At 32.0% G+C, this 26,712-nt stretch overlaps 1 protein-coding gene and 1 long non-coding RNA gene across 25 annotated transcripts in view; both read left to right on the top strand.

Moving 5' to 3' along the window:
- LOC101514552 (uncharacterized) overlaps window positions 1-26,712 on the top strand; it is a 57,097-nt gene that overhangs the window by 14,720 nt on the left and 15,665 nt on the right. For 2 of the 23 annotated variants that reach the window (XR_012162354.1, XR_012162356.1), the window contains exon 5: window positions 18,124-19,431. The exons of 5 other annotated variants lie outside the window; for them this stretch is intronic. Coding sequence is in view for 5 of the 18 variants with exons in the window: in XM_012719943.3 (XP_012575397.1) it covers window positions 124-1,155 (1,032 nt within the window). In the remaining 13 variants the exon portion in view is untranslated. Of the gene's footprint in view, window positions 1-123; window positions 1,174-5,953; window positions 16,116-16,225; window positions 16,395-18,123; window positions 19,432-26,712 lie in introns of those variants that run through there. 16 more of the 23 variants (XR_012162352.1, XM_073366153.1, XR_003470406.2 and 13 more) reach the window with 15 other exon arrangements.
- Window positions 22,494-25,315, top strand: LOC140918597 (uncharacterized). 2 transcript variants are annotated; one of them, XR_001144839.3, is made up of 5 exons: window positions 22,494-22,510; window positions 23,387-23,525; window positions 23,637-23,742; window positions 24,293-24,379; window positions 24,653-25,315. It is a non-coding gene; the product is annotated as an uncharacterized lncRNA (long non-coding RNA). The 2 variants fall into 2 exon arrangements; XR_012162360.1 differs by lacking the exon at window positions 22,494-22,510 and having other exon boundaries at window positions 23,284-23,525.

Raw genomic sequence — 26,712 nt, forward strand, 5'->3', positions numbered from 1 at the left:
AACACCCCCTTCAGAGTTACTTAATAGAGATGTTTGAGTAGAGACCCTAACACCTTAATTAAAGGTATAACAATAGAAAATGCATAGGTTCGTCGAAATCATTTTGTTACTTCTTTATTTCAGAAGAGGAAATTGGAACACTACATAAATGATGATGAATTTGCTAATAGTTATGAACTCATCACTAAAGAGAAATATGGTAGTGAAAATGTCAAAGATCAAAGAAGAAACTCATGTTCAACACTATCAAATAGAAAAAGGACTAGTTTTCAAGAAACACAAGAATGTGGTGTCCTTGCTCAAACTGAGAAAGCAGAATTTTGTGGTATTAGTATGGAAGATTATTCTCACCTAGATGACACCAATGATTCTATCAAGGAGTCAAGCTATATTATGAACCAAAAGAGCTTGAATATCCAGGCTAGAGATTTAATGCCTAGTAGTAGTTATTCTTCTACTACCAATATATCAATCATGGAGAAACAAAAAATGGAATTTGTGAAAATATTGGTCGACGAAGTTTTTATCGATAGTATGACTTCACATTCGTTATACTCGAAAGATGCAGACGTGAAACTCATTCAATCTTCCAAGAACTTTTTACCGGCTAGGAGTAACCATCTTCCAAGACCAGTTATTCCCGTTGGACCTCGGTTTCAAGCCGAAGTTCCTAAATGGGACGGCACAACCAACTTAAAACAATGTAATAGTGATGATTGTTTGAAGTGGTTGGGCACCCAAATTTGGCCAATGCCTGAGGTATCTAAAACAAATGCAATAGGCATTGGGAAAGGTAGACTTGACTCATGCTCATGTCACAATCCTAAATCAGTTGATTGTGTTCAAAAACATGTTAGTGAAGCTAGGGAATGCTTAAAATTGGTGATTGGTACTGCTTTCTCTAGTTGGAAGTTTGATGACATGGGAGAAGATGCTTCAAAATCATGGACAACGAAAGAGCAGAAAGAATTTGAATCTCTAGTAAAATCAAATCCTATATCAAGTGACACAAAATTTTGGAAGCTCAAGATGAAGTACTTTCCATCCAAATCAATGAAGTGCATGATAAATTACTATTATAATGTATACATCCCTAGATGTATGGGCATAGTGACAAGATCTCCATTTGGCGCATTTGACCGTGAGCCAAAATAATAACATGTTCATACAAAGGTATGGCTATGATTCCAATTTGCAAAATTTTAAAATTGGGTTCTGCCAATCATATTACTTGTGCTTACCCAACATGTTACAATTTCCAATATTGAGCACTTAGAAAGAGTTTGATATCTAGCTCATGCATCTAGAAAGTTATTGGCCGTTGCGATCAATTCCCATGGGAATAAAAAGTTCCCACAATCTAACATGAGATTATGAAAGTTAGGGTTCATGTGTAGATTTTATTCTTGAGAATAATTAATTTTTGGGAATAATTTTTACAAACTTGTGCTAATCATGGGAAAATTATCTTTCCAACCCACTTTTGTAGGAATATTTGTGATATCCTTGAAACAAACACACTTTAGAGTCCGTTTGATGGATATGATAAGAGACATGATAAAAATAAATTATTATATATCAAAATCCGGTGTTTGATGAATCAACATAATATGATAAATTAACTTAAGACTCTATTATATCTCTTTAGTTGAAATTTCTATTTTGAAGATGAGTTTGGTTAGAAACCATCAAGATGGGATAAGAACATTTATTTGTTCAATTACTCTTATGAAATATAATTAAAAATATAAAATAAAAATATAATAAAATATTAATATAAAAACAATTTATAAAATATAAGCTAAGATATAAAAATTCTAATTACATATAAAAATAATTAATAGAATTTGATATTAAACTTAAAAATAAAATATTAATAATTAACTTAAAAAATATTTATGATTTTATCATATGAATATTGTTGTCATTTTATATAATTTAATAATTTAGTATTTAAAATTATAAAATCATGAAAATTATTTAAAATTTTAAAATAAATATAATTTATTTATTAGATGCTTATGTCATATATCCCTAATATAATTTATATCGTATTAATATAATTTATTAATACATGCTTTTGTCGTATATCCTAATATATACATGCTTTGTCGCTTTTCGCACTAGAGTATGAATGTAGTAACAATATGTTCGATACATATCCTAACGACACGTTTGATGGACACGATAGAATAGAAACATGATAGGATAAATAGCAAGTAGGGGTGGGAATAGACCAGGTCAGACTTTGAAAGGCCTGAGCCTGACCTACGATTTATTTTTTAGACCTAAGCTTGGCCTACGACCTATCATAGGTTTTTTTTCAGCTTGACCTGGTCTTTTTAAAAGTCTGGTCTGACTTGGAAGTCTATTTAAAAGTTTTATTCACATTAAAACATTTATATGTTCTACTCATACATGTGATGCTCTTCACGTACTAATATCAATGTACATATCTATATATATTAAATAAAAAATATTTTTTCTAACAAAATAATTTAAAAAAAAAATCTGAAATAAACATCATTTAAACCCTAAAAAATAATTTTTGGTTTCAAATAATATAATTTTTTTTTTCTGAAACAAACACACCTATTATTACCTCTTAAACAAATATGGAACGACTACCAAATATTGAATTGTTACTAAATATGGAATGCTTACTGAGTGATTGCATGGATATAATTTAAAATAGGAAATAATATTATTAATATAATAATAAAAAATAATATTAATAAATAATAAAATATATATAACCGGCCTGTCAGGCCTAATAGACTTTTTTATAAGTCTGAGTCTGACCTATTTAAATAAATAGTCTTTAAAAACAACATGAGCTTAACCATTTTATTAAATAGGCCAGACCAGGCCATAATCCTTGACGGACGACCTAACCTTTTCCCATCCTTAATAGTAAGATAGAGATGACATAAGATATAGACAAGATAAGGAGCTATCGTGTCATGTGTTTGATGTGCACATGATAACAAACTTGATAAGATTAGTTTGTCATATCTAGTATTTGATACACAAAAGATAACTAAATGATATGATATATATTGTGATAAAATGATAAATTTGTCCTTGTAATCTATTTAACATTTTTTCTTTCAAAATAACATTCATATATTTTTTTTATAAATAAACCAAAAATGCTAAAAAATGTAAATTATTTATCAATTAATCATTATATACTTGAAAAAATTGTTTATGCTACTAATATGAAAAGAGAGAATCAACCTAACATCGACAATCATAAAATCAATTTAACAACAGAAAACAACCATAAAATAAGAAATTATAAATTTAAAGGAAATCAATCCAACATCAACAATAGAAAGAGAAACTGCGACGATGGTAAGGAAAAGAGGAGCGACAATGGAAAGGGGGAGGGATAGGAGAGAAGAGCAATAATTGAGGGGGAGAGATAGGAAATCAGTGGTGGAGGAGAAAGAGAGGTATAGGAACGCATACAAGTGAAGGTGGAGAGGGAGAGAGACGTGAATGGGTAAGAGAAAGAGAGAAAATGAAAAAATATTTCTTAACTTTTATGAGGTTGGAAAATGGTTAGTTTAACCTAGCTTAAAGTAAGGATTAGAAAATAAGGTTCAAGTAGGATATGATTAAAAAAATTGATTACTCTTTCATATTATTTTGGTGCATCAAACAAATGATTAAATTAGGATATGATAAGTGTATAATGTCATGTTTCCTTATCCTGACCATCAAACGTGTTAATCTTGTCAAGTGAAAATTTCAAAAGAGTATATATTAACGATTGACTTATTTGAACTTATCTACGATTTTAACACTTATAAGATTGTTTAAAAACATTTATGAAAATAACTTATAATGTGTTCATAAGCTTGTGATAGTTTATGAAAATAATTTATTACTTAAATGAAAATATTTTTTATTTTATTTTATCTTCTTTTATTGTTAAGAATCTCACATAGGATGAAAGTGTGACAAAGTGCTTATAAGTGGTGGTAGTTTTCACCATACAAATTGGTTATGTGGGAGTTGTGTAGGGTCCAACCCAATTTTTAAGATAATATCAGAACTTATTCAAGATCCATTGGGACATTTGCTATTAGGTTACCTCTATCGGACCACTCGAGTTACGCCCTGATACTCAGTCCTTGGTGTGAGTTGTTAAGAGTTTCACATTGGATAAGATAAGATCTAATAAAATGTTTATAAGTTGTGGATAGTTCTCACTCTACAAGTTGATTTTGTGAGATTGTGTTAGACCCAACTCAAATTATAAGAATGAACTCAAATTATAAGAATTATAGAAATAATGCTATGAGCCTGTTGGATCTAAACAATGTTCTTATGGAAAACACATAATTGATATGGTTTTGAATACCCTGTGGATTCGTTAGGAAATATAAGGGGAATAAAGGGAAATTTTTTGAGGAACTAGGGTGAAGGAAGAGAGGAGAAGAAAAAGTAGTTCTTTCCGCCTTGCATGGAGGTTTTTGTCTTCATTAGAACAAAATCTCAATGTAGATTAACGGCTAAATTACATCTGTGGTCCCTTAACTTAATTTCAGGTAACGTTTTAGTCCTTTATCTTTTTTATTTCCCGATGTAGTCCTTTATTCCTAAAAATATCAAATAAAGTATGAAAATATGAGTTTATTTGAAGATTTGCGTTACGAATTTGATGAAATTTGTATTATATTGAAGAATATAATTAATTTTATGAGTTTTGATTGAATTTTTTTTTGAATTTTTGTATAAAAAAGGATATCATTGTTGAAATTTTAAAACATAAAATATCAAATTGTCACTTAAAATTAAAATAAAGAACCAAGTCGGAAAAAAAAAAAGATAAAGGACTAAAACGTTACCTGAAATTAAGTTAAAAGACCACAAATGTAATTTAGGCTAGATTAACTAAAAACATACATTAAAGGAGACATTTGGATGGTTTTGAAGGGTTTTAAACAATTTTTAAATCATTCTAATCTCTTTTCAATACTAATATATAATAAATAGATTTAAATGTACTTTTTATCTCTTATTTTAACTTAAATGGAGTTTTAAGCTCTCAGTTGTATAAGTTTAACTAATGACATAAAATTATATTTGATATTCTAACATTGTTGATTTGGACCATGAAAAAGGACTAAAAATTCTACTGCAACTTTTTTCTTGATCAAATGTAAATCTATTTTTTTCAAATTCATTGTTTTTAGTTTGAATCTTCAATGTAGACATCATTAAATTTAATTTCACATCATCAATGAATATATCATGTTATAGAAAAGAAGTTTCAAACTAGATTTTAGGAAAAATCTCGTATTGAGAAATGGGATGACTAAAATTTTGTTTCCTTAAAAATTTAAGGGTAAAAAATGCATTTAAGTTTAAAAAAATATTAGTCACAAGTATTCCCCTCTTATTATTTTGTTTAAAAACACTTGGTGAAAACTTTCTCTTAATTTCTGATTCAACAATGATATATACATATTAGATACATGTAATTTTCTATACACTTTCAACATTTCATTTTCTCTTTATTTCTTTCTCTTCTAATCACATTATTAACATGTCTCGTCATTTTTTTATTTCTTATAAGATTGAATTAGTGTATGGTTGTCCACTCATAAGTTTTCTTTCTAATTTAAAAAAGGAATAAGTTGTGGTATGGGTATAATAATCAAAATAATGTTTGGTGGACACTCTATAAGGTGTATATGTCTTAAGAGAGAAAAAGATAAAAAAAAGTGATGTGATATATATGATAGATTAATAATATAATAGAATGAGAAATATAGAGATAAAATAAAGTATTAAATGAGTGGTTAAAATTTAAAGTGTAAATTTGTGGATCTTTTCAAAAATTGTGTGCAAAAAATATTTAATCATTAGTATGTCTATTTTTGTGTGCTCAAATTTGTTCCTTGAATGTAGGTTAACTTATATTTTGCAATTTATTTAGGATTGGATATTCGTGGTGCGGTGTTTCAAGAGTTGTCTAACAAATAGGATGTTGTGATCTAAAATATCACATGGGACAATACTCCTAGTAAAATAGAATCAAATGAAGAATTGAGACAAATAACAATTGATCCAAAAATTCATGAGATAAAGAGGAATAGCAAAAGAGTAACAAACTCGTGGCCACACTCGTTATATAAGACATGGCACCTACGATCCGATGCATGAAATGATTTCATTGCAATTTCTCCTTTCTTCTTCTATCCTCCCTTTGTAGCATAAATGCATTCTCTCTTCCATTAGTACAACTTAGTAAAAGTGTTTCTGTTTCATATGCAGCTTTTAATTTAGTTCATTATAATGTTTAGGGTCTATCACCGGTTCTCACCAAAGATCTAGATATTATGTTTCATTTATTGATGATTACACTTGTTATCGTTGGGTTTATCTTATAAAAAATCAGTTTGAATTTTTTGGTTACACACAAAATAATATTGTTATAAAGTATTTTCATAGTGATTTAGGTGGTGAATATAACTCTAATAAATTATCTGAGTTCCTTGCTTATGATGACACTGAAGTAACAATGTCGATTTACAAGGAAGGGGGTTTGAATTGTAAATGTACCTTTTAAAAATTCCTGTTAAAAGCGTAAGAAAATAACTCAAGATTGATCTTGGTTATGAAAACAGAGAAACAGATAACGTTCTTGGTTTTATTATAAAACAGAGAACGTTCCTTGATTAGCTTAAAATAGAAAACCAGTTTGTGTTTTATCTTAGTTAATCAATTAAGTTTAACAAATAAAGAGGTAGGATAGAGAATACCACACAAAGAAATATCCTGGTTCACCCAACTTGGGTTACGTCCAGTCCTCACACTGTGAGATTTTCCACTAAGTGTTTAAAACAAAGAACCTTCTTGATTTTACAGCACCTAGTCTAGATCAACCTTGATTTGTTTCAATATCTATTACTATCCACCCAGAAAGCAACAACAGCACCTATCTAACTTTGATAGGATTCAATACAATCTAAACTAACTATAAAGAAACTCTTATAGTTTGAGTTTTTACAATAAGATTGTTTTTTATAGAATCTGAGATTTCTCAACTCTTTTTTGAGAATTGATTCTTTTAAGGACTCACTGATAATTACGCAATCTAATATGAGACTTTAGATCTGCTTCTTCTTTGCGAAATTTCAGAACATCAAGTATGTGTATGTGAATGATTTGTGGGATTTTACAACACTTGAAATTCTTTCTTTGCTCCTGGATATTGGCCTTCTATTTATAGGCTTTAGAAGCATTTAATGAGGGTCAAAAAGAGTTGTTGGTAGTGCTCTATATTTTTTACTAAAATCAATATTTCAGAATAAAAATATCCAGCCTTTGATTTAAAACTACTTTTGACTTTTCTGTTACATCTTTAAATCAGTTTTGTCTTCTAGTTAAAAAGTATTTGAAGTTTCTCCCTTGATCTTGGATGGTACAGTTTCGATCTTGAGTCTTGAATGTAGCCAATCGAGTTTGGAGAAAAATTATAAGCCATTTGCAGAAGAGAACAAACTGTTGCTGGAGTTATGCAGAAAACGGAGATTGATTATCAATCTGGATATGTCAATTTGATCTTTTTGGAGTTTTGCTGATCAATCTAGAGTTCCTGTTTTGATCATTCTGGATGTCCTTTGCAATGTCTTATCATATATCAAGGTTGATCAAACTTTCTTGACAGTTTGATTTTAGAATTACAAACTGTTCTTATTTTTGATTGTTTTTTTAGTCCTTTTATTTTAGTGATCAGATAGCCTTTTTGATCTGAGATGAATCCTACTTGTTCCTTGCCATGTACTGATTCTATTTGAATAAATTTCCAAGGCAGACTCTTTGTTAAAGAGGTAGGAAAAGATTGATCAATATGCTGTGATGAACATTTTTGAAACTGGAGATCATTCTTTGTTTTAATGTTCTTGTTGCTATCTTCTCTGCTTTTGCTTGATTCTGTTCTTAATTAAATTCACTCAAAAGCACAAGTTAAATTAACATAACATTTTAGAATCATAATTAACTTTCTTAATTAACCTTTGTTTATTTTCATCAAAACTTTAAATATGGAGTTTGTCTCAACAGACACCCTCCACCAGACATCTTGTACTGATACTTCTCAACATAATGAAGCTGTTGAAAGGAAGCACCATCATATTATTGAGATTGTTTATTCTTTTTTGTTGTCTGCTTCGATTCCCAATGATTTTTAGGGTGAAACAATTTTTAATGTTGTCCATGCTATTAAGAGAATCCACCGTCTATCATATCAAGTTTGTCTTCCTTTGAAAACTTGTATGCTTCTATATTTTATTACTCTTCTTTGAAAGTCTTTAATCCTACTTGTTTTGTTCTTCGTCCACTAGTAAAATATAATAAGTTGTCTTCTCGTTCTTGCATGTGTTTTTCTTGGTTATGATAATGGTTAAAAGGGTTATCATTATTATGATCCTCATGCAAGAAAATTTTATATTTCTCGTCATGTTTTTCTTGATCACATTATGTTTTACTCTGTTTCCTCTAATTCTCATATTACTAATAGTTCAAAAATAACTCATTGATATGTTTGGTTCTACTACACCACATGATGACATTGTCTTGTCCCCCCACTTGTCCAACCAACTTCTGCAAATGTTATTCCTATGTCTTTGTCTTTGTTTCCACCTTCGCCTCATCGTTACCCCTCATGTCACTATAAGTCTACTTAATTATCCGATTTTATGTATTCCACTCGCTTAGTATCGTTTGCTTCTTTTTTAACCTTTATTCACAGTTTATTTGAACCTTCTTCCTATAAAAAAAGACAATTTTTGATCCTTTTTGGTAGCATATTATGGGGGAAAAACTATCTCCATTGCACAAAAGAGATACTTGAGAATTAGTACATCTTTTTCGTGGAAAGCGTGATATTGGGTCTCATTGGGTATACAAGATCAAAACTAAGTCTGATGGGTTAGTTGCGTACTACAAATTATGTCTTATTTCTAAATGATTATCTCAACAATATGGTATGGATTATGAAGAAAATATTGCTCTTATAGCCAAAATGGTCATTATTTGTACTGTTATTCTAACTGCATCTATCATCAGTGACATAATTCTCAAATGAATGTAAAAAATGTCTTTCATGAAGAAGTTTATATGGTCGCTTCACAAGGTGTTTTTCATAATCAAAGGGAGGTGTGTAAGTTAAAGAAGACTCTCTATGATTTTAAACATACTTTTCGAGCTTGGTTTGAGAAATCCTCTACTGTGATCACATTTCTTGGTTTTTTTTTTTAGTGAATATGATTATGCATTGTTTATCAGATCCATCGCTTATGGTCGCATTATACTTTCCTTGTAAGTTAATGGTATCATTATTACATGTGATTATGCTAATGGAATCACAAAGTTAAAATTACAATTAGCCAAACAGTTTAAAATGAAGGGCTTAAACACTATTCATTATTTGTTGGGGATTGAAGTTGCTTACTCTCCTTTTGAATCTAAGTACATTGCCAACATTCTTGAACTTACTCATCTTTCTGATATTAGAGCAACATAAACTCATCTTGAGTTGAACGTGAAGTATGGTCTCTCTAATGATGTTTCTTTATCATATCACACTTTGTACCGTACTTTGGTTGAAAATCTAGTGTATCTTACGATTACCAAATTTGATATTGCTAATGCTAATATTTTCAGTCAATTTGTTGTCTCTCCCACGAATAAAGTGTCAATCTACTTCAATATGTTTGGTGTGCTCATGAAAAATAGTATTTGCAACAATTTGAATACACTTGTATTGTCAGCATAGAGAGACGTCAGCTTTGATTGAGGGAATCCAAGTTCAGCCAAAAGACCATGAAGCCAATAAAGGATCTGGAAATAGATCACCCTAATCTCAGTGATATTTCACACTAACCTCAAGAGGAGTATCTACCGAATTAGCTGATTGAAGGCTCGCCATAGAAATAAGGTTTGTCGCATACTTATGTTGATGAAGAAATATACCCTTGGAGGTAGAATGAACCTCAAGGCCAAGGAAATAATGCAAGTTACCAAGATCTTTCATATGATGTTTAAGTTCTTGGATTGATGCCTGATCAGATCCAGTAATGACCAATCATTAACATAAAGGATGAGTAGAATAATGCCTTTAGATATGCAATGAATAAATAAAGAGGAGTCATGTTGACTTTGAGTGAAAGAGAAACCAAGTAAAGTGGAATGAAATTTCTCATACCATGCTCTAGGTGCTTGTTTCAAATCATATAAAGAACGTTTGAACTTGCACACACCATGAGATGAAGAAAATAGACCTTGAGAAGAAGTCATATAAATATCTTCAGTGAGATCACCGTGAAGAAATGCATTCTTCACATCAATTTGATGAAGAGTCCACCCATTAGAAGCAGCTATAGAGAGTACAGTATGAACAATTGTCATTTTGACTACCAGTGCAAATGTCTCATCATAATCAATTCCATATTCTTGTTTGTTTTCTAAGGCAACCAATCGAACCTTGTACCGATTCAAGGACCCATCAGAATTCAATTTAATATAATACACCCATTTACAGCATATGGTTTGATATGAAGAGGACAAGAGACCAATATCCCATGTGAAATTCTCTTGAAGAGTCTTAAGTTCGTCATTCCTTATTTTTATCTAGCGCACATCTTTAACGGCCTGTGAGTAACAAGTAGGAATATATATGCTAGAGAGAGATGCAAACAAAGTAGTATGTGAGGAATTATACTTGTTTGGTGGATATCTATCGGGTGCACAAGATGCTCTACTAGAACGTCGTGGTGCAACCGCTACAGGATCAGGTGGCAGATCAAGGTCGAGAATGGGGGTTATAACTTGTTCTTTGTGTTTTCTAACATATATATTTCATGGTTTAAAATGTTCTATAGATTGAGGCATAGTAGAAAAGTTTGGAAGAATAGCAATATCATTCATAGCAAGAGAATGACAGTGAAACATAAATTAATTATAAAAAAATGTCACATTCCTAGAAATACGAAAGCGCTGGTTAGAAACATCATAACACACAAAACTCTTATGAGAGTTACAATATCCCATAAATGTGCATTGAGTAGACTGTGCTCCAAGCTTATTTCTTTCAAATGGAGGTAGGTGAACAAAACACACATCCAAAAGTATGTAAATCACTATAATCAGACTGAATTTTAAAAAGAAGAAATAAAAGGGGAGTCAAGATCAATAACTGTAGAAGGAAGACAATTGATCAGGAAGACAGTTGTGGAAAGATCCTCCACCCAATATCGAGATGGTACAAAAGCTTGAAGAAGTAAGGTGCATGTTACATCAAGCAAATGACGATTCTTACGTTCTACCATTCCATTTTGTTGGGGGGTATTTGGGAAGGATTGTTGAGATAGATACCTTTTTGTTGAAGATACTCCTGAAACTCATGGGACATATACTCACCACCAGAGTCAAAGCAAAATCTTTTAACACTTGTTTGAAATTGAGTTTCAACATATGTTAGAAATTTCTTTAACATAGAAACCACTTCATATTTGAACTGAAGAAAATATATCCAAGTAAAACGATTGTAATCATCAATAAATGTGGTAAAATATTTATAGTGAGCATGAGAAGTTACAAGAGACAGTCCCCATACATCACTATGAATCATCTTAAAACAAGTGGAAGCACGATGAGCACTAGGCAGAAAATTAAGTGTTTTACTTTTAGCCAATTTGCAAACAAAACATGGCACATAGGCATTAGAAACAACATTTTTATTTTCCACCAAACCTGTTTTAACTAAATGAGACAAAACAGTAGAGTTTGGATGACTCAATTTTCTATGTCAATCCTCATAAGAATTCAAAACATTATTACAAACAAGAGATAAATAATTGGAAATAAATTGATATGGAAACAATCTTCCCACTTTAGGCCCTTTCGCAATCACCTTTCCCGACACCTGCTCCTTCACAAGACAACCATCACGAGAAAAATTAACATTACAATTGTTGTCCATCAATTGTCCAATAGGCAATAAATTAGAAGCAAGTCCAGGTGATACGAGCACATCCCGAAAATCATAGTTGATATCACCAACATTAGTGATAGAAATAATATTACCATCAACAATTTCAATTTTCTGATTACCATGATTAGAATGTAAATTTTGCAAGCATTTAGAAGAACCTGTCATGTGATTGGATGCACCAGAATCAAGAAACCATGGATTGGAAACATTAGAAGACTTACCCTGAATTCCCAAGGCTAAAAGAGCATAAAGTACCATTTGTTGAATCATTTCAAGTTGTAGAACACCACCATTAGAGGCACTAGGAATGGAAGGACCAACTGCGGAGCTCGTAGTTGCATAGAGTGCCTGCACGGAATGTTGTGTTGGTCATGGAGGGCACGTGAGACAATCAGAGATAATATGACCTTGCTTCTTGCAATAATTACAAAACTTCTTATTACAACTACGAGCGACATGTCCAAACTATTTACACGAGAAACATTGGACTTGTCGCATATCACGACCTTTACCTCGACTTTGAACAACATATGCAACAGGTTCGGAAGTGACAACATCATGAAATATGGTTCCTTGAGTAAGGAGACGTTGTTCCTTTCTGAGAAGTTCACCAATACATGTATCCAAAGAAGGAACATGATTTCTGTTCAACAAAACACCTCTAACAATCTCAAATTCTGGACGAAGTTGCATGAGAAATTGACCCCGCTTACTAGTGTGGTAGACAACTTGGACATCCGCAAGAGAAGTCTTGGGAACCACAACAAATAGAACAATAGAGTGTTCTATTCACAAATTCAAAAGTTCATAATAATATTCTTGAATTGACAAATTACCTTGTTTGTAGTTGGCTATCTCTAGCTCCAAATGAAAATGTTTGGCCGTATTGTCTTGGTTTTAGATACGTTTCAAATAGTTCCACATTTCTTGAGCATCTGAAAAAGAGCGCAAATTATTGATCATATAAGGATCAATAGTATTGAGAATCCAATAAATAATATGAGCATATTTGATTTCCCATGCATCTAATGCGGCTTTCACTGTCGGTGCCTTAGAAACCTCATCAAGGTGACTCCATAATCCATTTCCTTTAACATACATTTTGAATTGAAATTCCCAAGCAACGTAATTCTTGCCGGTAAAACGGACACGAGAATGACGACAACCATGATCAAGAAAGAATGACGATGAACGAAGCTAGCAACAACAACGACAAGCAATAACGAGCAAGAATGACAACCAACAAACCAAAATCACGATCGAGCAGCAGCAAGAAACAACCCATAAGAACAATCTCAACACCGAAAAATTGTGAAAGACAATAAGGAATCGCGAAGATAAAACCAAGAGTCGACATACATCTATGGTTGAGAGTTCGTAACATAATCACGAAACAAGCAAGGACTAAGAACGGGAGGAACGATTTCAAGAGCGACCCAATAGGGTGTCGCTGAATAAAGCCAAGATTAACTAAGAGCTCATAGGTTTGATCGAACCTGTTGATATCATGTCCCAAATTAGGGTTTGATCTCGTTTGCTTTGATATTTCTTAGTATAAATTATCGTTACAACGTTTACATCTAATAATTACAAATTAAGGGGATCAAATCAAATCCTGATTTGTCTAACTTATTTTAAGAAAGCTGATAAATATAATTACAAATTTAATATTATTTCTTGATTCCCAATGTTTTTATATAGTTTCCTAGTGTAGTAGTTGGTTCATTGGAAATGGGGAAACTATAAATTTTTGGATTGATTCTTGGAGTGGAGCTCTTCTCATTGATGCTCTTAGAGCATCTTCAAAGGTAGCAAAATGAGTTCGTCCACCAGCGTGTAGTTACGTAAAAGTCAGTTTTTGGCGAGTTCATTGTTGGAGATGTGTCAAGCTGTCATCACGGTTCTCTTAGGAACGAACGATACTTTCATCACAGTTACCTTTTTGTTGTTGTTAATTTACGAATAATAATAAATATATGACTATTAGTGGTGGACCCTATTTAATGAAACCGTGAGTTCATCGTTGGAGTAAAAAATGAATGAGTTATTTTAAGATAATGTGGCATGATGGACCCCATTTAATGAACCCATATTGAGTTCCCGTTGGAAATGCTCTTAGTATTCCCACAAATGTTCATCATCTGTTAAAAGCAAAAGTGAGAGATTTTATTAACAATTACAAATGGTACATTCCATTCATGATTCTTCAAGCTTATTCTGCTTTAGATTATATAGTGCCCCAGATCACCATTCTTGTAGACCAATGAAGAGATCAACTGCTCTGGAATCACTCCAACTGGGGTTTACTATCCTTTAAGGAAGCTTACAATTTTTTACACCCAGTTGGTCGAACATTCATTGGGCCAAGTTAATTTGGAATAGGACTTCAACCAACCTCATTAGAGATTTTGTGGTCTTGAAAGTCTTCAATGTCGAAATTCACCCTCCAAAGAAAAATATAATCAAGGAAATCATTTGGAAAACTCATTTCTTTGATTGAGTCAAGTGCAATACAAACAGTGGGATCCTTGGTAGCCCAGATGGCATTTTTAGAAACAAAAATGCTAACTCATTGGGTTGCTTTTCTGAGAATATTAGTACTACTTTTTCCTTACATATTGAATTCGTTGGTGCCATAAAAGCCATTCAAATTGCTGCTTATAGAGGGTTGAATCATTTACCTTAGCCTTCAAGTCTCTCTGTATTGTGTCATGGAGACTAAAGAACGGATGGTTAAACTGCACCCATCTGACCAAGAACATGTCATTCATTGTTTCTCACATATATAGACGACGTTCTAATTCCTGTTATAGAAGACTAAAATCGTCATAGATTAGGTATGTCTTATTTTCACTTTTGTTAGTCTCTTGAGGGTTTTGGTTTATGTCCCTCCTCTCTTTGTACTTGGATTTATTTATTTATTTATTTATTTATTTATTTATTTATATATACATAATATAGTTGCTTTTTTTAAAAAAAGCTGACATTGTGACTCTTTATAAACTCAACTTTTCTATGTAAAATAAAATGTTTCCTTATATTTTCTAGTAATATAATGAAATGGAACCATACTGGTATATGAATTGCAAGATTATTTTCAAAATTTGAACACCAAATTGTCTTAATAAACATTTCAAATCAGTAAAATATTCAAAGAGGAAAAAAAAAGTAAAATATTCAATTATTTAATACCTTAATTTGATTTATCATAAACATGAGATTCAATTGGTTATTGCAATTTTGAAGTAACTTTTTTTCAAAATTTAAATTAGGTCTTAATTATTGTTGTTACAAAAGAAAAAAATTGTAGGAGGAATTTTTGTATATAATAGTTCTTATTTGAATATTTTTTTTCTAAAGATATATTTTGATTTTATTTTGAAAAGTAAAAAGATATATTTCTAATATGGTCGGATGGGAATAGGCTAGGTGTCCGTTAAGGGTATGGTCTGACCTAACCTATTTAATAAAAAGGCTAGACTCATGCTATTTTTAAAGCCTATTTATTTAAATATATCAGACTCAGACTTATAAAAAAAGCCTATTAGGTCTGACAGACCGGCCTATATATATTTTATTATTTATTAATGTTATTTTTTATTATTATATTAATAATACTATTTCCTATTTTAAATTATATCAATTAGACAATTACTCAGTAATCATTCCATATTCGGTAGTCGTTCCAGATTCACTACAAGAATTTTTGAAGTTTGCGACACTTGGCCTGCGACGGTTCTGAAATAACCGCCCTCACCACCACATTGCGACGGTTCCTGGGGCGGTATTCGTCAACCGCCGCCACCATACCACCATATAAAGCACGCGATTTTCACCCTCACCACCAGTTAGCGACGGTTCCTGGGGCGGTTTTAAGCAATCATCGTCGTTTAGGGCAATACACCTCTCTTTGTGTTTCGTTTTCCAGATTTTGTAATTTCATTTGTCACTCTCGCGTGTATTCCTTTGTTAGCCCCGCGCACATCCTTCCTCAACCCTAAAATTTCTGAAAACCCCCAAATCTCTCAACCTCTGTCAACCCTAAAACTTCTGAAGGAAACGAAATCAAAGAGAAACGAAATCGAAGACAACTCTTGCAAAGGTAATCGTTTCGTTTCGTTCCGTTTCGTTCCATTTATGTTAGTGATTGGTTTGTTTGTGATTGGTTTGTTTGAGATTGATTTGTTTACTGTTTTCAAATGACTGGAATAGGAAAGGGCAAGATTACAGGTTAGCGATAACAACGAACTCGCTGTGATTGAAGACAAACTTGCTTAGATTGTCCACATCGTAGCCGCAATTCTTAAGATAAAACAGTGTCGAAATTTCAGCTCGGGTTCTGCAGTTGATCAACGTAACTGACAGTGGAGTACACAGTCAGGTATACCAGCACAAACATTAGTTTATGCTTTGCTTGAGGCATGTATTATCTCTCTCTGTTTTTTTATAAAGTTTATATTAGTCCTAAAGCTATTGGTAGAAACCAAGCCAAATAGAATGAAATATTGAATATTGATTAACACATTTTTTACCGTTGATTGGTTCATTTTTCAAAATGTCGTGCACTTTTTAATAAGTGATAAATTGTGCTCAGTTTTGGAAAAATGAATCAATCATAAAGAGTATGGAGAGTGAGCTTATTGCTTTTATTTCCTCATTTTATATGAGCGATTTAGGAATAGAAGCTTTTGGATACCAAAGGAAACATTTATCAACCATGAGAATCATCTGTTTTAGGACTTAATTCCGTATTTTCTGTACTTCATATATATTTTGCATGATAAGGGTTGCAGTAGCTGTAAATAGATTGTTAAACCTGTTGTATATGGTATTGTTTTTTGTGCAAAAATTAGCCTTGGTGAATGAAGGAAGCTTTTGTAGCTGCAAGCACATTCATACATATATCACAATAGTCTTGATTTATATGCACACCACGTTTAGAGTATGATATTCATAGTTTTGATATGGTGAAACTGTATCAAAGATGTAGTTATGATGATGGCTTTTATCGGTGAGGTGTACTGAGAATATGAGATGAAGTTTTATGTTATCTTGAATTTTGTTTACTTGAATGTATGGTGGTTTCCTAATGGTGTATACAATTTGGCATTTTGCACTCGGAGTTTCTGGTTCGATCGTTTGGTTTACTTGTTTAGGCAATGAGTTATGACCAAAAATAAATTTGGATAGGCTGTGTTGAAGTTTCTTAGTTTTTGTCATTAAAATTGAATTTTTTTTTTCTGTAAACTCGTAATGTTTGCTAATGTATGAGTTAAATCAGCAAATGAAAGTTAAATCAAAGAAGAAACTGATATGGGGGCAATTTTGGAGTTTCTTGTTGAGTAGGGACAATTAATGAAAGTTTTTCACAAGCTTTATCTCTTCTTTAATTCATACTAAGTTATGTTTATAATTTATTTGACCTTATCCAGCAAATAATTTGCAGCACCGATATAATTTGCTGAACTGATATAATTTGCTGAACTGATATGGAATTTCATACTGCCTTGTTATCAAAATTCTGCCTTGTTATCAAATTTCAGACTGCCTTGTTATCAAAATTCAGCATGTTCTACACTTTGAGTGCTAAATTCTGCACTTTCAGTTCTAAGTTAAGTTTTTATGGAATTGATTTTTGAGTACTAAATTCTGCACTTTCAGTTCTAAGGTTTAGAGATGAGATTGGAAAATGAGTAATTTTGAAGGACAGATTTAGAGATTTTGAGGACAGATTTAGATATGAGATTGGAAATTGAGTAATTTTGATTCCACTTAACCGTTTAGTTCCATTTTTTTTTGCGCGCCAAGTGTTATCTTAATTTTGAGATTAATCATAATGAATGAAAAGAATCACACACAAATTTGGTCTAAAATATAAGTAGATTAGTGATTGGTTTGTTTGAGATTGGTTTGTTTGTTTTTAAAAATAATTTCCAGATTGATTTGTTTGCATTTGAAACTAGTTTACAGATTGATTTGTTTGCATTTAAAACTAGTTACAATTGGTTTGTTTCCATATTGGTTTGTTTGAAGTAAAAAAGTTGATTTGTTTGCATTTAAAACTAGTTTTCAGATTGGTTTGTTGATGATTGGTTTATTGATTGAATTAGTATCCAGTGACAGTGCTTCTTTGTGCCCATCTCCGGTGACGGCGCTGCTTTCAGCCTCTCTCTGATGACGGTGTACCGTAACACTTCTCCATCGAACGCGCAACATAACACAATAGGTAAGATAATTTTATTATGTAAAAGCTGATAGAGTTATATAGAGATATACATGTCGTATTTATTCTGCACGTGTTAAATGCGCAAGGCTATTTATGCCATGCTGGAAGCTTCTATTATAGTCAGTTATGCCATGCCGGAGTTGGTAGTTAAAGCTCTACCTTCATCATCTTGTATATATACTTACCTCTATAAATAGTCAGAATGATTTCTATATCATTTTCCTCTCATGATTATCTTCTATTCTCTAGTTCATGTTATTTTTTGATCAAGTTCCTTCATGAAAAACTCAAAACACCACTTTATTTCTCAGTAGAATGAAATAAAATTTCAAACTGCCTTGTTTTGCATAGTGTCATCAAAATTTAGCAGGGACAATTTTTTTCTTCCTTTTTTTGTACTAAAGATGTATGAGTGCTATGTTCTACACTTTGATTGCTAAATTCTGCACTTTCAGTTCTAACATTTGTTTGCATTTAATAGATAAACTGAAGTAAATAACATATGTTAATGATTGGTTTGTTTACTTTTAAAAATAATTTCTAGTTTGATTTGTTTGTCGAGTACTATATACCTGTATACCTGGTCTAGTTCTATATTTTGAATGTTTATCGAGTACTATTTTCTATGAGTATGAGATTGTTATGTTTTGTTCCTTTATGCCTAGTGAATCTATTCTGTTTAAGGTCAATCTTTTTTTTGTTCTAAGTTGAATTATGTTCTTTCTGTGTCAAAATAACATATGTTAATCTTCTTTATAGAAATGGATAAATCATGGATTAAGAAGCCACACACATCGGATGAATATGATCAAGGGATAAAGGAATTTATTAATTTTGCCTTTCGAGATGAATTAGAAAATGGCGAAATAATATGTCCTTGTAAACGTTGTGGTTTCAAAAAACCGCATAGTAGAAGTGTAATGTATGATCACTTAAAGTGCAAACCATTTCCAAAAGGATACACCCTTTGGGTACATCACGGAGAGTCCATAGGAGAAACTAGTACTATCTCACCTATTAGTATTTCTAATATAGTTCAAGACACAGTTGTCGTTGATGATCAAATCCAAAACATGATTAACGATGCTTTTGGAATCGAAGATCATGCAAATGAAGTACCCATTGAATCAAATGCAAAGAAGGAGAAAAATGCAAGTCAACAAAGGTATGAAGAGGCCAAAGAGTACTATGAATTAAGAGAGAAGGAGTGAAGTACCCATTGAATCAAATGCAGAGAAGGAGAAAAATGCAAGTCAACAAAGGTATGAAGAGGCCAAAGAGTACTATGAATTAAGTAGAGAAGGAGAAAAACCTTTGTATGAAGGGTGTGTTAAATATTCAAGACTATCTTTTTTGGTAAAGTTGTATCACATCAAATGTTTATGTGGAATGACTAATAAAGCCATGACAATGGTTTTAGAGTTATTAAAAGATGCATTTGAATTTGCATATATACCAAATTCATTCTATGAAGCCAAGTAAACAATCACCAAGCTTGGTTTAAATTATGAAAAAATCCCTGTTTGTCCGAATAATTGTATGCTTTATTGGGGTAATAAGGAAGATGAAGAAAGGGAGACCTGCAAAATTTGTAACACTTTGAAATGGAAATCAAAAGCAAAAGTTGGTGCAGTTGGAGTGTCTCGTGATGGAAATAATCGAAAGAAAGTTCCTGCAAAAGTTCTTCGTTATTTTCCATTAAAACCACGGTTACAAAGATTATTTTTGTCCTCAAAGTCAGCCGAGGATATGAGATGGCATGCAAATGATAGTAAGAATGATGGAATGTTGAGGCATCCTAGAGATTCTGAAGCATGGAAACATTTTGACTTGACACACACTTGGTTTGCGTCAGACCCGCGAAATGTGCGTCTTGCATTAGCTAGTGATAGTTTTAATCCTTTTGGTATGATGAGTACAAATTATAGTATTTGGCCAGTTATTCTCATTCCATACAACACTCCTCCATGGGTGTGCATGAAACATACATCTTTTATAATGTCAATGATAATTCCCGGTAAAAAAATGCCAGGAAATGATATTGATGTCTATTTACAACCTCTAGTAAAAGAATTAAAGGGGTTATGGACAACAGGTGTCGATACATATGATTCTTTTAAAAAAGAGATGTTCACATTACATGCAACTTTGATGTGGACAATTAGTGATTTGCCAGGGCTGGGTACACTTTATGGGTGGAACACTTACACTGGACTTGCTTGCCCATCGTGTAACATTGACTCTACTCCTCGTCGTCTTCCTCATAGCAAAAAATGGTGTTTTATGGGTCATCTTCGTTTTCTTGATCAGAGACATAGATTTAGATTGAACAAGGTTCGCTTTGATGGTCAACAAGATATGCGTGGTCCACCTAAAATGTTATCTGGGCTTCAAATTCTTGAACAGGTTCAAAATATTGATGTCACATTTGGTAGAAAGCCAGATAAAGAAAGGTCGGGAAAAAGAATACGTGGTGGACGACCTACACAAGGTGTCAATCAACAATGGAAAAAGAAAAGCATATTCTTTGAACTTCCATATTGGAAGGATAATCTTCTGCGCCACAATCTTGACATGATGCATATTGAGAAAAATGTGTGCGATAATATCATATTTACTTTGCTAAATGATAGCACAAAAAGTAAAGATCATCTTAATGCAAGAAAAGACCTTAAAGCTATGGGCATAAGACCTGACCTTTGGCCCAATGAAAATGGAAGAATTTCTCCAGCCGTCTTTACTCTTACTACTAAAGGTAAGAAGAGATTTTTAACAACTTTAAAGAATATCATTGTGCCTGATGGTTATTCAAGCAACATTTCTAGATGCATTGACATGGAAAATCTTAAGTTGAATGGAATGTTGAAGAGTCATGATTGTCACATATTGATGGAACAACTTCTACCGTTAGCCATTCGAGCAACATTACCTGATGATGTTTCAGCTATAATGATTGAGTTTTGCTCACTTTTTAGACAATTATGCAGTAAAGTATTGAATGTTGATGATTTGGAAAAATTGCAAAATCAGGTTGTCCTCACTTTATGCCACATGGAAATGATATTTCCTCCCTCATTCTTCACTGTTATGGTTCACTTGGTTGTTCACCTTATTGAAGAAGTTAAACTTGGAGGTCCTGTTCATTATCGATGGATGTATCCTGTTGAAAGGTAAAATATGCGTGTTCTTGCTCCTTCAATAATTAGTTGACAATTTTGTTCTAACTAATATTATTCTGGATCAATAATAGGTACTTAGGAATACTTAAATCATATGTACGTAATAAAGCACGACCAGAAGGGTCTATTGCAGAAGGATACCTTGTACAAGAGATTCTTACATTTTGTTCAAGGTATATAGAAAACATTGAGACTAGATGGAATCAACTTGGTCATGTAGATGATGAGCCTATTAATGAGATACAAACTGACTCACGTGTAGCTGAATTATTTCCTAGAGTTGGAAATTCGGTTGGTGGTTCTTCATACTACACCCTTACACCAATTGAAAAGTTGCAGGCTCATAGACACGTTTTAACAAAGTGCATCATAGTTGACTACTATCTAAGGTAAGTAATTTTATTATATTTGTATTATTAACCACTAAGTTTTTTTTTTCCGTATACATCTAATTTGAAATAACCAAATAGGCAATATAGAAGTATTATTCGAAGCCAAATGATGAGTGGTGCAAGGAGTACTTCTGAGGTAGACAAGAAGGTTCATAGAGAGTTTCCTCATTGGTTCCGCAATCGTGTTAGTGTTCATGACAAAATTGGTGATTGGGTTGCTTTGATTTTTAATAAGAATGTGACTAATTGTATATTTTATGGTGTTCAGATTTGCAACAATCTCGACAACATTAGTGGATCAGATAAAAATGTTGTCGTTAGTCTTGCTCAAGGTCCTTCTGATAAAGTTAGAAGGTTCACTGCATTTAATGTCAATGGATTCAAATTTCGAACATTGGCACGAGACAATTTATTAAAAACTCAAAATAGTGGAGTTTTTGGCATGTTCGGAACACGAAGTTACTCAAGCAATAGTGATGCCCAAATGAGATTTGGAGGAGTGCCTTACTATGGAAGATTGATAGATATCATTGAGGTTTCCTATGATGGCTTCAAAGTGTCCGTGTTTAAATGCAAATGGGCGAATACCACAAATCCAAGAGGCATTAAGACAGATAAGTTGGGTTTTACCTCTATAAATTTTGCAAGGCTAATACATACTGGGGAGCATGAAGATGATGAGCTGTTACCAAACGACGAGGTACTTTCAGTTTTCTATGTATTGTATCTATTGCAACTTATTTTCTGTTTTCTGATATTTATATTCTCTTCCATTTATGTTTTTTTTATGCGATTTGGTATTTTCATTTGCATTCATTTATCAATTTGTGTTCTCTTCTAAACACATTGATCACTATGAATAATAGGTGAGCTTACAAGTTATGCTAGCTAAGATTAGAGATACAAATTATATACAATCCCAAGTTTTAACCAGACAGATCAGTTTTACAACCTATATTTTCCCCATATTTAGAATATGTTGGTGTGTGGGTTAGTTTTGTATACATTGGTAATGATGAGTTGATGTTTCAAGTGTTTAATGTTATTATCATGAAACAATTTGCAATGATTGGCTTAGGTAAGATTAGATATTTTTAGGCATTGAAGATTTAGAAACGACACGGTTTACGCCAAAATAAAAACGTTTTGGTGTCTTAGCCGTTCTAATGCGTGTCAAGGTCAATCATTGGTAATGAGAGGTTGAGGTGCACAATACAAATTTAGAGAGATAAAACATTTAGCAAAAGAGCATAGAGAGGGAGGTCGAAAAAACATCTCAAATTTCATTATCAAATACCTGATTTAATAAACCATAAATCGAGGGGTTTAGCTTGTTTGTGCTGAATTGAGTATTGTTTAGAGATTCATGTCTCTGTTTAATGGTTATTCCATTTGTGAAGTTGGCAAGGAAGCAGCTAGTATTGCTGGTACTTTTCTTTTCTCTACATGTCATGAATATTGGTTTCTCTATATTTTCTATTGTGTTAGTGTATTCTTGATTGTAGAGTTATTTTGTTACCATGTCAACTTAACATGTTTGTTTATGAGATATAATGGCTTAATGACAAAATTGTAGATTCAATCTCTGTAATATGTTGGAAAGCATTGATAGTAAAAAGTATTGAAATAAGATGCCAAGACTCAAGATTTTGATTTGAAATGACTGCAATAGGAAAGGGCAAGATTACAGTAAGGACGAGGAAGATATTCAGAAGGTACATTGGTTTTTTCTGCCTATCCTTAGTTATGATGCATCGATTGTCAAGCATTCATCTTATTTTTGATTCTGTTTCAATGCTCTTAAATCTATGTGCAGTTCATTGAAGGCGGGTGGAGAGTGATACCAATTCTGATAGTGAAGATGATGACTTGGTGACAAACCTAAATGAAGCAGACAATTTAAATGTTGATTCTTTACATTTGTCGGAGCAGGTAATATATCCATTAGCCTTTGTTTGTCGTAAAAGATATATCAGGCTATGGAGTATGGTGTTCGTTATTTGTTCATTTGTTTAATTTTTGAGAAAATCAATCAGGAACAAAGTACTGGTAAAGAGAGATTAAAAAATTGTAGCTCAACTTGACAAAACAAATAGACTCATTTGTAAGAGTATTGTCTTTTTAAAAACTGTTGATACCCTTGATTCTAATTTGACACATCACTAATTGAAGGTTTTTGGTATTTGCTTGGGATACCAGTGTGAAATTAGGAAGGATATATTAAACATGCTTTCTCCGCTTTATGAAGATGAATTTGAAATTTTCATTGCTCTGAACTGAATGTAACATCAATCCAGGATCTTCTGTAATATTCTAAGTGAACTGTGTGGGATGTAAATCTGAACGCCCAGTATTTCATCTAATTTTTTTTTTGTTCGCCAATTGACTGCTCAGAATATAGTCTACCTCATTTTTTCTCACTTGTAGTGCAATGCGTTTTTCACAATTTTGATTGAAGGATTGTTAATGTAACCATGTTTAGGATGATGGACATGAAAGTCATGGAATATAGGAGAGCGGTGAAGCAGGTGAAAGCAGCGGATCTGAAAAGGAAGAGGCAAATGACCAGGTATGCTAATTTCTATTGTTTTTATTGGGTTATGATTATCTCAGTGTTTTGCTCTTCCTCTTCATTATTCTTATGTCTTCCTTATTAAAAAGTAATGCTAAATATTATTCAAGTTCAAATGAAAAGGCAATGGGAGTTGAGTTGATTTAATTTTTTTGTCAAGAATGAATGAATTTTTATTGAAAGTAAACTAATACTGTTCTAGTAGTTTATAGAGTCCTTGTTGTCTAGCCTTTACATGAAAAGCATAATGGTATTAATTTTGATTTACAGGAGGAAAACAATGAAATTGAAGCTGAACTCACAAAGAGCTTGTAAATCATAAAGCATAATAGAAGTGTTATGTAATTATAACTATTTGTTATTGACCACCTTACAAATCAAAGATGCAACTGTTAGCTGTGGTAATAGTGAGTTGCAAAGTTAGATATTTCTGTTACAGAGAACTGTTTTCATAGCAAACATATTTAAAAATCTTGTGAGAATTGTTGGTCTTTGATTAAAAATATCAATTGTGTAAAGATTTCTTATAGCTATAAGAGAAATTTAGTTAATTAGTTTTGACAATATTTATCAATATTCATTGAGGTTAATATATACTTTTTTTTTCTTCAAGCAATGGATATAGAATCGCTAATAGATGGTAGACGTTCATCTGAGTCCAGCCACCAACTTGATGATCTTGGAACAACATCATTATGGACTAATTAGATATTTGGATGAACTTCTAAGTTTGATGGAGTTGTTTTGTATTGTTAGCTACTCCACTAATGTTTTGAATATTTAAACTACTTTATTTATTGTTTTAGTTAACTTCAATGTATGAATTGGTGTTATTTCTTTTGAAAAAATTATATAAATTGGATTTAGGTACAATAGTTATTAATTATGTATTTAAATTATGTGGATGGTATTTATGAATATTTTTTATTTTAATTGATTAAAAATAAGAAAAAAATTGTATCATATTTTTTTATTTTAAATTATTAGGTTTGCGACGGTTCAAACTGCCTCAAAGTAAATATAGCGACGGTTGATAACTGTCGTAATTGTGCAGAAATAAATAAATTTGAGTTTGTTTTAGCGACGGTTCTAACTGTTGCAAAATGTATTTAGAGGCGGTTGTGAACCGTCGCAAAATTTGGCGACGGTTGGAACGACGGTTTTGTGAACTGTCGCAAACTGGCCTCGCGACGCACGAATCTGCGCAGTTGCAGAACCGTCGCAAACATCAAACTGCAACGGTTACAACCGCCGCAAACCCTTTTTTTAACCGCCGCAAAACGTTTTTTTTCTTGTAGTGATTTGGTAGTCGTTCCATATTCGGTAACCATTCAATTAATCAATCACAATTGTTCCATATTTGTTTGAGAGGTAATAATGGATATGTTTGTTTCAGAAAAAATCTATTATTTGAAATAAAAAATTATGTTTTAAGGTTTAAAGGATGTTTGTTTCAAATTTTTTTAAAATTATTTTGTTAGAAAAATTATTTTTTGTTTAATATATATAGATATGTACGTTAATATAAAAATTATTTTTTGTTTAATATATATATCATTTTCTTCAACATTGATACTGGTCTGGCCTGCAAGCCTATTTAAAAGTATAATTCACATTAAAACATTTAAATGTTCTACTCATACTACATGATACTCTCCACTTACCAATATCAATGTACACATCTATATATATTAAACAAAAGATAATTTTTCTAACAAAATAATTTTTAAAAAATCTGAAACAAACATCATTTAAACCCTAAAAAATAATTTTTGGGTTTAAAGAATATATTTATTTTCTGAAACAAACGCACATATTATTACCTCTCAAACAAATATGGAACGACTACTGATTGATTGACTAATTGAACAGCTACCGAATATGGAACGACTGTCAAATATGGAATCACTACCGAATATGGAACAACGAATATGGAATGACTACTGAGTGATTGCCTAATTGATAGAATTTAAAATAGGAAATAATATTATTAATATAATAATAAAATAACATCAATAAATAATAAAATATATATAGGTCGATCTGTTAGGCCTAATAGACTTTTTTATAAGCCTGAACCCGACTTATTTAACTAAATAGGCTTTAAAAATAGCCTAAACCTAACATTTTTATTAAATAGGTCAGGCTATAGGTCCATAACAGACGGCCTAGCCTATTCTCATCCCTAGTGGAGAGCATCATATGATATTAGTAGAGCATTTAAATGTTTTAATATGAATAAGACTTTTAAATAGACGTCCATGCCGGAAAAAAAAACCTATGATAGGCCGTAAGTCAGGTTTAGGCCAAAAAAATTAATCGTAGGCCAG

This window comes from Cicer arietinum, chromosome 3 (assembly GCF_000331145.2).
Source record: "Cicer arietinum cultivar CDC Frontier isolate Library 1 chromosome 3, Cicar.CDCFrontier_v2.0, whole genome shotgun sequence".
In the NCBI taxonomy this organism is placed as follows: Eukaryota; Viridiplantae; Streptophyta; class Magnoliopsida; order Fabales; family Fabaceae; genus Cicer; species Cicer arietinum.